The 13,735-nt window shown below is 30.6% G+C and overlaps 1 protein-coding gene across 1 annotated transcript; it reads left to right on the forward strand.

Annotated features, from left to right (window-relative positions):
- Window positions 1-1,276: 1,276 nt before the first annotated feature.
- On the forward strand, window positions 1,277-2,597 carry LOC139877298 (uncharacterized). The gene has a single exon (XM_071864708.1). It carries the CDS (start codon window positions 1,301-1,303, stop codon window positions 2,402-2,404), a length of 1,104 nt encoding a protein of 367 aa, XP_071720809.1. The 5' UTR covers window positions 1,277-1,300; the 3' UTR covers window positions 2,405-2,597.
- The last annotated feature ends 11,138 nt before the right edge of the window (window positions 2,598-13,735 follow it).

A 13,735-nucleotide genomic window follows, 5' to 3' on the forward strand; every position in this document is an offset into this window, starting at 1 on the left:
TAGACGTGTTCCAGTTAAAAGGCGTTTGTTACAAACTAATTAGACGTGTGTTTTGAAACTTATTAGACGTGTTAGGCATTTAGACGTGTTCCCGGAAAATCTAATAAGACGTGTTTCCAATTAGACGTGTTGTTGTTTCATTAAGACGTGTTCCTGGTAAACATAATTAGACGTGTTGTTAATTGGACGTGTTCTTTGGAATATTTGTTAGACGTGTTGTCAATTAGATGTGTTCCCGGTAAAAGTAAATAGACGTGGTTACCAAATAGAGGTGTTAAACTTACTTAGACGTGTTGCAGATTTCTAATTAGACGTGTTGCGAATATTAATTAGACGTGTTCCGTGTTTTTGTGGGTAGAAACCTTAATTAGACGTGTTCCATGTGATAAATTAGACGTGTTATATAGTGAACACGTCTAAATGAAGGGCTCTAAATGAGCCGGAATGCAGTAGCGATTGTTGTTTGGGCGTTTGATTGGTGGAACTTTATTTGGATTATACCCGTCTTCATTGAGGAATTTTTGGTTGAATGGAATGGTGGTACGGGTATTAAGGCCAATGCATTTTGGTCTTTAATCGGGTCGGCATCAATATGGGTGATTTGGCTTTTGGCTAGCAAGGAATGATGTGTTAAATAATAAGTATATATGTTGGGCATCGTTAGCTTCACGGATCAAACTCAAAGTGTTTCAAAGGATGAATGATGGAAGTACAGAGGATAAAGTTTTTGTCAAGATGATATGGAATGCAGAATTTTAATGAAGCCTTCTAATGATTTTTTGGTTTTATGTAATTTCTTTTTTGTCTATGATAAGTGTATGGATATGAGTTCAATATGTAAATCCAGCACAAAGATCCTTATGTACTATTACTGTATTAGATAGTTCACTATTGGGTGAAAATACTTTTTTTAATTATATTCTTGTTTTTTGTCAAAAAAAAAAAAAAAAAAAAAAAAAAAAAAAAATTGAATGGGGTCCCATAACACTTCACATAGCTACGCCTCTCGAGTATAGAACTTGAATTATTCTAAACTGATTACAAGACCAGTGTTGGATCAGGTCGATCCAGCTAAGAAAACACAAAGACGTTTGTTGTAGACACATTATTAATTTCTCACGTGCTTCACACACCCCACGACAATTAATGACAAATCAACTGTCCCTTACTTAATCCCAATTTCGTAATTATTCAATCCTTTATGTCCATTTTTCAATACTCTATGTATATATCTTCCCATACTCAAAAACTTAAACTCATCACTCAAACACAAAAAGTTAAAATAAAAAAGTAACCGATAATGAAACTTTCCGGCGTATTAGCGGTGGTAGCCCTCATTATTGCCGTCACGTCCACCTTGGTCCACTCATGCCCACCGTCGGACCGGGATGCATTGTTAGCTTTTAAGGCCGGTTTAACTGAACCGTATTTAGGCATTTTAAAAACATGGACCGGAACCGATTGTTGCAGTAACTGGTACGGTATTAACTGTGACCCGACTGATAGTCGAGTTAACGATATTATCCTACGTGGCGAATCCGAAGATAAGATATTCGAATCCGGTCGTACCGGTTACATGACCGGTTCACTTTCCACTTCGCTCTGTTCACTCGACCGTCTCACAACACTCGTCGTCGCCGACTGGAAAGCAATTTCCGGCCAGATTCCGGCGTGTCTGACAACCCTACCTCACTTACGTATCCTCGACCTTGTCGGAAACCAAATCTCCGGCGAAATACCTTCCGATATCGGGAAGTTAACTAAGCTCACCGTTCTTAACGTCGCCGACAACAAAATAAGCGGCAAAATACCGCCGTCGATTGTAAACCTCGCGAGTTTAATGCATTTAGATCTCAGCAACAATCAACTTACCGGCGAACTTCCGTCAGATCTCGGAAAACTGTCGATGATGAGCAGAGCTCTTATCAACAAAAATCAACTCACCGGATCAATTCCGTCGTCGATCGCCGGAATCTACCGGCTAGCTGACCTAGATCTGTCAATGAACATGTTATCCGGTTCAATTCCAGCTGAATTAGGTTCAATGCCGGTTTTATCAACGTTGAATCTAGATAGTAACAGGTTATCCGGTGCTATTCCGGCGAGTTTGTTAAGTAACTCCGGTTTAAACATTTTGAATTTGAGCCGGAATGGTCTAGAAGGTTTGTTACCAGATGTGTTTACTCAGCGAACATATTTTTCCGTACTTGATTTATCGTTTAATAAACTGAAAGGTGCTATTCCGAAATCGTTATCGGGGTCGAAGTTTATTGGACATTTGGATCTGAGTAATAATCGAATGTGTGGTTCGATTCCGTTAGGGTTTCCGTTTGATCACCTTGATGCGTCGTCGTTTAGTAATAATGATTGTTTGTGTGGTTCGCCGTTAATGCACGTCTGTTAGTAGTACGACCATTTCGTCATGTTTAGCAAATTTATTGCAAGTTACCGTTACTTAACGGTGAACTAATATGTTTGCGCCTTTTTTCTTATTTAAAATAAATTTTAGAAGTTTTTAATGTGAAGAATTGTTTATAATTTTCAAGATGCACGTTAAGATGTGTTTGCTACAGTGCTTTGTAAGATTTCTGATTCTCTATGTGTAACTTAATTGTAAGTTTATAATTATAGGTAAGATTTACTTTATTACTCCGTACTAATTAATTTGTGTTTTAGTCACTACTAATTAAAAGACCACTCAAATACGAGGTTGTCCAAAAATATTTTATAGATACTCCGTTCCATTACAAGTGTTCAGTTAACTTTTCAAAGTCTTTTTACTTCAACTTTGACTCTAAGTAATTTTATTTTTGTTATATAACTTTTTACGAAAATGATATGAATGGATTGTTTTTTAATTGTATTTTAACGGATATAAATTTCATTAACTATTATATAACATAAATAAAATTATTTATAGTCAAAGTTAAACAAAAAAGACTTTGAAAAATCATACTGGACACTTGTAATGAGACGGATTGAATATTTAGTAAAATTTTGATGCATAAGTATACATACAAATAAAGTACAATCACATGTGAAAATGATGAAATGAAGAGTTCATGACGCCATATATCTCTGAATAGAGCTTTCAAATAAAACATTCAATACATATACTTGAAATTAATGAAGAGTTTCCATAACATTATGAGACTATGATTCTTAAAATAAAAAACTAACTAAAATCTTACTCATATGTTTAACTTTGCTTAATATAAGTAGCCCTTGAACTATTGTCTGGCCTTCCACAAAGTACTTGGAGCATGAGCAAAATGAAACATAACTCATGTGATGACATATGGATACAAAACAGTTTTACAAAAAATTTCAGTATGATGTTACGTGCAATAATATGGTATCATTCTTGAGGAACCCATGTCATAAACAAAAGCCCGCATACATTTCTCTTCTACGTATTATAACCATTCAGCGAGTTATTACAACAAACCATGGAAAGATCACATAGTTTAGGTAGATTCTTTCAGCCAACTGAGCCAAAAATGACATTACCTAAAGAGGCAATTCAGCACTATCTCAAACAAAAAACATAAGTTAATGGTTAGAAATTGCCACATGCAATAATATACTCTATGATTGTTAAAACCCACATGTAATATCATTTATATAGTGACTATGAAGTAAGACAAACAAATCAGATAATGAAAACATCAAGCAAAAGATAACCAACCGAAGTAGCCGAAATGGCATAATAAGTATCATCAATTTTGGTTGAAACAACCCATTGTTTGATGAAAAACCATTGAAGCACAAAACCTACATCAAAAATAAAAACTTAAGCAAATGAAGTGAATAAATAAACGCCAAATATACTTAGAGATAAAATAGTGAAAAAGATTCATATTAGGTAAGTTCAAACAGGTCAAACCCTATTCTTGAAACACCAAATGGTGACATTGAAACATTGTTATCTATCAAATAAAAAAAAAAAAAAATAATAATAATAATAATAATAATAATAATGATAATAAATGACATGCGGTAAGTAAATTCAAACAGGTCACACCATAGTCATCAATTCAAGTTATAAACAACATTAATAAAAAAAAATCAAAGTACAACTTGTGCATTTTTACATCAACCGACAATTATCAATACTACCTTCTGAACAAACTTTCACAACTGCATTATAAGGTTATAACATTTAAAAAACAATATGAAACATTAAGAAAAAAAACAATACAAGTCATCCTAATTTCATCAAATGCATTACCGTTTAACTGCTCTGCAAAGCTGAGATCTAATTCACATGTTGAGGTCAGATGTTGGCATAGTACCTTTTGGACCCAGAGTTCAAATTTCCACAACAATACAATTTTCACGGTACCATTTGTGTGGCATTACAGAGTTCAAATTGTCACAAATGCAGTTTTCTCGGTACCGTTTATGTGGCACTAAACCAACCATTAAAAAGACAGTATGTAATAATATTATAGAAGTTGTGGCATGCTTAGTTGCACATTCTTCTCTCTTAAGCTATAAGAACAGTGTGTTTATATGCATATCTGGTTGTAATGTTCATCTTCCAAAGCCTATTCATGGCGAACAAATTATTGGCAAAAGCAACAAAAAAGGATAATCAGAATATAAATATAGATTATTACCACTTATGCAATAGAGTTTCTTTTCAATAACATGTACCAATCTAGACTTCCCTCTTTTCATTGGAGTTCTTTTGTAATAGACATTTATTTATACAAATTGAAGTTACTTTGATGCGAAAAATTCATATGGTGAGCTTTAGAACCTGCATTTGATCTAAACAACAGCAAGAGAAAATCTGAGTTAGAAATGTGCAAGCAAGTATGTAACAGTATACTGCTTTTTTATAGGGACAAAGACCTTCACAAAGACGAAAACTCCTTTGTTACGTACCAGTTGGTTCCAAATATGCTTGGCCAATCGGTTTTGTATGTGTTAGTGGGTTTGGGATGAGATAAGAAAGTATGAACTAGAGAGAAATGTAAGAGTGATACTTACAATATGAGAAATATGATAATTGTGATAACTTGAATAACTAGTAAGTAAAATGTTGGGGAGGTTGCTTATATAGTGCAACCTCCTAAAGTTACATGAGGTAAATAAATTTACCATGCTTAAACTAAACATTACAATTAATAAAGTCTGAAACCGCACACCATCTAAACTATACAATAATTATTGTCAACAATCTTCCCCTTGGCGTGGTTTTTAAAAATATACGACCCTCCCTTTGATCACTCATTTGCAGATTCTTCTGCAGCCTTATTCTGCTTCAAGTTCGGCTCGATGAGTAAGAATTAAATCACTTCCTGGAGTGTAGTTAGGTTTGTAGAAGTTTGGAAGAATAAACCGTTTTAAACTGTCTACTTTGAACTAAAACTTCGGCACGTATGACGAACCGCTGAAGGATTGTTTGTGGCTTATTCATGTTGATGTATCAAAATGCCTCATCCACAACCAAAACTCCAGCACCTCATTAATGTGGACAGTCATGTCATTGACCATTAGCTTTTGAAATTTTCCGATGTCTTCGGTACTCTTGGATATGTCAATGCATCGAAGAATTAGATTCAACGTTCCATCAGAATACTTCGTCAACTCGGATCTCTGGATGAAAATACGTCTTTTGATCCTATTTTGAAATACAAACTCTTTTTTGGGGTATCCAGGATATGACACAACTTGAATGGAGTTAAATCGAGGCCTTCAATAGTTTGATTTGGAGTTGACAGGAGGATCTTTCTTCGAATTGATTCGATCCCTAGATGAAGATCTTGTTGAGAAGCAAGCTTTATCATATCTTTCATGAACCTTTTCACCCTTTCCATCGCAGTTTGAACAACCTAAGGTTTCTGAATTCAACTTCTTAGCCAATGATATGCAAACAAAATATCCATATGCTTTAAGTCAAGGAAATCGGCTTCACAGAATGTGTACACTTGATCGTACGATCTGACTACAACAAAGAATTAGATATATACTTTCGAAGTTATGGTTTTGCACATTACTTTGTTGATCATTACTATTGGATGTTTTTTTTGTTCACGAAGATCATCAATATCTTTGATTTTGAAGTTTCTCAAGTTATATCTGTAGTGAATCAACTTCGTTTTGTCGTTCAGATAATCAAAGCATGCGATTGGGTTAAACCTTTCTTGTAGAGGTACATTTATTTGAGAATATTATGTACGCATGCTCCTCCAACCAACGACCCTTAAGCACTTTTTCCTCTAGTGAAATGTTCAAGTTTATTCTACTAACCCCCCTTTTGTGAAATTCACCGTGTAAGAACAGTGGCTCTATTTGATTACGCTTGAAAGAATTCTTAACAGAAAGCATTCAAGAACCAAGTATTAATTTTCTGTTTAGACCAAGCCATCATCTATTGTTATCCAGCTGTCAGATGGTATGTTGAATAAGCAAGGCCGTCGGCTGACCATAGACAGCCGCCAGCTAAACCAAGCTTTTACCAGATTTTCACATAGACCTATTGTTCTTTGGTTTCGCCGATGGCTAGCCATAAACATCCGCTGGCTTGAAATGTTAACAAACTAGAAAACTAGTTCCAATTACCATAGACAGTGTTCGAAGTCATTTTCTGGTTTTAAAGGTCTCGGATAGCCGGCCTCGCCACTCAGGCCGATGACCCTACTTAAAAAAGTGTTAAATACGAATCACATTTTATTCCTTTTACCCAAACCAACACCGTAAGGGTGTTTAGCTACTCGTATTAATAATCGAAAAGCAGATAGCAGAGATAAACTTAGTAATCTTTAAGAACTATAATAAAAAACAGGATTATACCAATGAACAACGAGAATATAAGTTACAGAAAGCTTCAATAACTTGAATGAAAAGTGGTGCAATCGTTCTTGACTTCGAAAATAAGTTGTTAATTGAAATAACAATACTTGAAAATAAGTGAAAATGTAAATTGAGTACAAAAAATGGAAACAGAATGTTGGTGTGACGACCTCCAGATAGGGTCTGGAAGAAACGTAACTAATATCAAATAAACTAACATATTATAATACGAGAACAATTCTATATGATAAAAATAAACTTTATTGAGTACGCAGTGGAAAATGAAATGTCGTTACAATAATGGAAATTACAAAAATGCAAGAATAATGAATGCGATAGTTCTTGAGATCCTATGTCCAAGTAGCATCACATAAGTAATAAGCTTGATCAAACATCACCTGAGACAAACATGCTAAAGTGTCAACCAAAAAGGTTGAGTGAAATCATAGGTTTAACAAAAGTAGTTATCATTATTTTTAGACCACAAGATTAGTTTTCATAAGTAGATCACACAGATCTTTAGTTGTCAAAGAATATCACAAAGATCTTAAAAGTTGATCTCGCAGGGATCAAAAAGTTATGCCAATGCGTTATATTTAGACTAAACGTTCAAGTTTGCCCCAAAGACAAGTTGTAGTTTATACTTGTCGATTTAATTTCATTATTAAGTAATACAATGACTTGGTCAAATGTATCGGGGACGTTACTCCCGATAGGCCTACCCCCAATAATTAAGCATGCATTCAACGAGCAATTAAAAATATCACTGTAGGGACTTAGTCGGACATAGCCGGGTATATCATAGTTTTAACAGTTGGCACTTGTGTCTAAATTGTAAATTGTAAAAATAGCATGTTTCTCACCCCAATAAAAGTAAATAAGTTTGCTAGCAATAAAGAGTGGAGCTATGAATTCACCTTAGTAAGCAGATGAGAGATTGTTATTCCTCGGAATAGAAAGTTTGGATGAACGTGAGCAGAAAGTCAACCTATTGACATTTAAGAGTAGTTAAATGTTTTGCCCAAGTTTAAGTTTAGGTATGAAAGTGTTTTAAGTATAGTCCGTTTTACTAAGTTTTCATTTCTAGTAAGTTTCCACTTTTAGAAAGTTTACATTTTTAGTAAGTTAGTGTCGAACACTAGTGAGTTGTCTTTAATAAGTCTAACACCTATTAACTGTGAAGATAACTAAGTGTATGATTACTATAGTTGGGTTTGACATTGTGCATCATACCCAAACATCTATTCCACCGCCGAGTCACCAGAATGACCAATTGTTACTGGTTAGCCCAGGATTTCTTGACCAAAATCTAAGTTTGGCATTCGTAATCCACAAGCATCCCATAGTGGTACCAAGGATCACCCTAGGCCTTAAGTAGCGTTGACGTTCGAGCAAATTCACATTATCGTGTACGTTTTAAATCTTATAACATACGTGTTACAATATAAGTAGTATCCTATAAGTGTCAGTAGTAATATAGGTGTATAAGTAGTAGTATGTAGTATAGTATAAATGATTAGTAGTATTAGGGTTTATTAGTTAAGTAGTATTAGTAGTTAGGGTTAAGTAGTAAGTAGTATTAATTAATTAGGTTTAATTAATTAAAGTAGTATTTAATGATTAGGGTTTATGTGATAAATGTTTAATAGTATTATTAGGTTTAGGGTTTAGTGAAGTAATGATTAGATAATGATTAGGGTTTTAATTAATTAAAGTAGTATTAGGATTTTAGAGTTTTAATTAATGTATTAGGGTTTAATAAATTAGGGTTTAATAATTAGGGTTAGGTTTAGGGTTTTAGTTAATGTAGTATAGTTTAAGTGTAATTCGGGTTTAATATATATATATATATATATATATATATATATATATATATATATATTTCGTGTATATGTATATATATATATATAACTATAAGTGTAATTAGGGTTTAATATATATATATATATATATATATATATATATATATATATATATATATATATTTTACATGTATATATATGTATCGATTTATGTATATGTATATATATTTATATTTTGTTTCCTTAATTAAACACAAACAAATCTTTTATCTAATCACCTAGGTTTTAAAGATCAAACACTCCTTTTCCCTTTTTGTTTTTTGGTCGACATACACATACATACATATTTAATTTTTTTTCTTTCATGCATATATAAATCTATGTGTGTTCATGTATATAATGTATATGTTTATGAATTAATAAGTTTGTAACATGAACATGAATTAAAACAAAGATCAAAGATTATGTAAATAAGTTAGGGTTTATGTTATACCTTTGAAGATTCGAAGATGATTAACAAAGAAAGATGAAACACTTGAAGATTGAAGATCAAAGCATTCTAACAACCAAGAACACCTTGAAGATTCTTGAAGAATGCGTAGAACACGATGAATGTGATGTCCCGGAAATTTCCGACCAAATTTAAACTTAATCTTTATATGATTTCGATACGATAAGCAAAGTATGTAATGTTGAGTCAAGAAAATTTTGGAACGATATTCATATATTCAATTGACCTTCGACTGCTCTCGATGATTCACGAACCATTGCTTGTAAATAGGTGGATATATATAAATATGTGTATATATAAATATATGTATAATATATATTATAACATGAATATTAATAAACTATTATATACGTTTATTGTTATAAATAAATATGTAAAATAAAATACATTATAATAAAAAACTATTATTTTATATATAATATATGTGTGACAACCCGGAAATTTCTAACCAAATTTAAACTTTAATCTTTATATGTTTCCGACACGATAAGCAATATTTGTTAAGTTAAATTTCAAGAATTTTAAACTATGTTCATAAATTCATTCAACCTCGACCAAGTTTCAACGATTCACGAACCATTAAACGAATATGATTATATATGTATATGTGTATATATATTATTACTTGAAACGTAAATAAAATATTAGATTAAATACTTTATATGATTGTATCTATTTCAAAATGTTTATCAATAGAATTAGAAGATAAGATCAAATGATTGAATTATCAGATATATTGAATTATGATTACAAGTCTCTGTTGAAAGGCCCACGTTGATTTGAGAAATCTTTCTATTTTAACAATATTCGGAAAATGGTAAAGTGATTTATAAATAAGAACAATTTGTCAATCATTGAGAACTAGACAAAGGATAGTGGAAGATTGAATCTCATAAAGACTCGATTGGTCTATTTAGTTTCAAACGTACAAAAACATTTTCAGGTTAAAATGAACTTTATTATTAAAACGTATATAACTTTTATAAATATCTAGAACCACTTTTGACAACTCATTACTTAACTAGTATGATAAAGATAAAGATAAAGATATTTATATTTATTTTATTAAATATATATAATTATTTAAATTAATATTATATATATTTATACGTGTATTATACGTACATAGTTTTATACTTTTACTATACTTAAACTTTACCTTTACTTTATTTTTACTTTACTTTAACTTTAATAATTCACTTTAATAATTCATACTTTAATAATTCACTTTAATAATTCATACTTTAATAATTCACTTTAATAATTCATACTTTAATAATTCACTTTAATAATTCAAAAATCTATTATAAATAGAATTCAACAGGTTTCATTATTTCATAGAAACTTAAAAATATTTTTCTCTAAACTCTCACAATCGATTTACATATATATATTTACTCCGTATTATTTCAAGATATTATTAGTATACATAAAATATTACGACGGAGTGCTGTCCGAGTGATTTCGAAATTGTTTTTCGAGTGTGATAGGATTAAAGAAATTATGTGTTATAGCTATGGAGGTGATTGAGTATGGTTCATGGGTATGCTCGTGAGGTCAATATAGTGTTTATCATTTCCGTTGCTTCTACGTACCTTTCCTGCAATATTGAATCTCAATATTGATACGTGAGTACTCATAATTTAACTTTTACATACTAATAGTGTATCCCTGACTAGTGCTCGAGTATTTAGGATTATGCATGCTTGTACTTTTGATATTGCCCTTAGACAGGTTAGGTTGAATCTTGAATTAGTTACACTTGCGATTGAGATAAGGTATAAGATATGCATGTCCTTGGAAAGCTAGCGAAAAATTAAGAACTTTTCCTTTAGATATCGAATGGTTTCGATGAACGGATTAGAAGTTATAATCAATTGAATTTTTGATATTTTTAAAAAATGATTATTATTATCGTCGTTCTAGTTTTATCTTATTATTATCATTATTATTATCTTTATCAATAAAAGGGATTTATCATTAAAAATTGTTATTTTTTTTATTACTATCGTTATTATCGTTAAAGTTATAATTAGTATTATTATTATTATCCAATTATTATTATTATTATTATTATTATTATTATTGGTATTATTATTATTATTATCATTATTAATATATATATCATTATTTAAAAATAGTTATTGTTATTGTTATTATTATTATTACTATATTATCATTAAGATAATTATTAGTATTATCGTTAATAATGTTATAGTAACTATCATTATTAATATTTGTGTAATTAAAATAAATATTTGTAACACCTAATTATTTTGATTACTATTATTATCATTATTATGAACACGATATAAAAGACGATTAAAAGCTATTAAACGAAACGATTAGGAAATAATGGGTAAGAGTATCATGATGAAATTAAAATATTATAAGATATTGATTTAGATAAAATTATCGTTCTTATTATTTTTATCATTACTATTATTATTAAAAGTATCGTTAGTATTAAAACTATCATTTTAACAAAAATTATCATTTTAATAGAAATGTCATTGTTACTATAAAATATCATTATTATTATTATTTTAAATAAAATTATTATTTTAAAGATAATATTAAAAATTATCGTAAATATTAAAGTTATCATAATTAGAATCATCGTTTTATCATAATGTTATCTTAGTAATTATAAATATTGATATTTTTATAATAATAATTATTATTACAAAATAATAGAACTCTTACTTACTATCATTATAGATATTATTTTATGAAATAAATATGTGATACAAACATATTTTACTACGTGTAATAACTTACTATAATAATACCTATCATATTATCTTTATGATATTAAATGAACTCTATAAATTTTATTACTTAATATATATAAAAGTATATTTTATTATATAAATTTAATATAAAATTTTTTTTATTAATAAATAAATTATATTATTTACTCTAATAAATCTTTTAAAAATATAAAACGATGATATTTAAACTATATATTAATCATGTATAGATTTTTGGAAATTATTTTGAGTCAAACTTACTTTTGTTGACTTTTGCATATTAGTCTCGAACATTAGGATTGTGGTACACTATGACTTGACCTAATTTGTTAGACAAATATTGACCAACACATAAATATATATAATTAATTTAGGTTCGTGAATCTGAGGCCAACCTTGCACTTGTTCAATGACGTTATATGTATTTTTACTACGAAATACAGTATGGTGAGTTTCATTTACCTTTTTACCCTTTATATTTTTGGGACTGAGAATACATGCGCTTTTATAAATGTTTGACGAAATAGACATAAGTAATTGAAACTACATTCTATGGTTGAATTATCGAAATCGAATATGCCCTTTTTTATTAAAGTATGGTAATCTAAGAATTAGGGAACAGACACCCTAATTGACGCGAATCCTAAAGATAGATCTATTGGGCCTAACAAACCCCATCCAAAGTACCGGATGCTTTAGTACTTCGAAATTTATATCATGTCCGAAGGAGGATCCCGGAATGATAGGGGATATTCTTATATGTATCTAGTTAATGTCGGTTACCAGGTGTTCACCATATGAATGATTATTTTTGTCTCTATGCATGGGACGTATATTTATGAGAACTGGAAATGAAATTCTTGTGGTCTATTAAAATGATGGAAATAAATGATTATGATAAACTAATGAACTCACCAACCTTTTGGTTGACACTTTAAAGCATGTTTATTCTCAGGTGATAAAGAAATCTTCTGCTGTGCATTTGCTCATTTTAAAGATATTACTTGGAGTCTTTCATAGCATATTTCGAAGAACTTTGCATTCTAGTCATTGAGTTCATCAAAGATTATTATTAAATCAATTTATAGTTGGATAGTGGATATTATGAAATGGTATGCATACCTATCAATTTTCGATGTAAAGAAAGATTGTCTTTTAAAAACGAATGCAATGTTTGTAAAATGTATCATATAGAGGTCAAATACCTCGCAATGTAATCAACTATTGTGAATCGTTTATAATGTATATGAACGGGTCCTTTCAGTTGGTATCAGAGCGGTGGTCTTAGCGAACCAGGTCTGCATTAGTGTGTCTAACTGATAAGTCGTTAGGATGCATTAGTGAGCCTGGACTTAGACCGTGTCTACATGTCAAAAGTTTTGCTTATCATTCCTAGTCAGAAATCATCTGCTTATCATCCTTAGGAAATTACTTGCTTATCATTATTAGTCTAAACACGTCTTGCTACATTAATTGCATGAGTAGTGTATAGACAAAATTCATATCTTAGCGTATCTGCTAAATCATATCTTATCGTATCTGTAACTTTATACTTTGTCTGACATATTCCGTAAATTTCTCCGTAATCTACGAAATTTTTTGCTCTATATATATAGATATTCTATGTAATTAGAATACCATTCGATAGCCGGAAAATCATTTCATATCGAAAAATCCTTTATTCAATCATACGAAATGGAATTCGTCATTAGTTCAAGTTCCTCAGATTATGAAATGGAATCCCACTCAAGCTCCGAAAGCAGTGTAACCGAAATGGATCAACCAATCAGTCATCACCTATTCTGGATGAATTGGGGATTGGTTCGTAGCCTCCTTAATCATTAGAGACAAGAAAAAGGTGATCC

Source organism: Rutidosis leptorrhynchoides, chromosome 11 (assembly GCF_046630445.1).
Source record: "Rutidosis leptorrhynchoides isolate AG116_Rl617_1_P2 chromosome 11, CSIRO_AGI_Rlap_v1, whole genome shotgun sequence".
NCBI classification, from domain to species: Eukaryota; Viridiplantae; Streptophyta; class Magnoliopsida; order Asterales; family Asteraceae; genus Rutidosis; species Rutidosis leptorrhynchoides.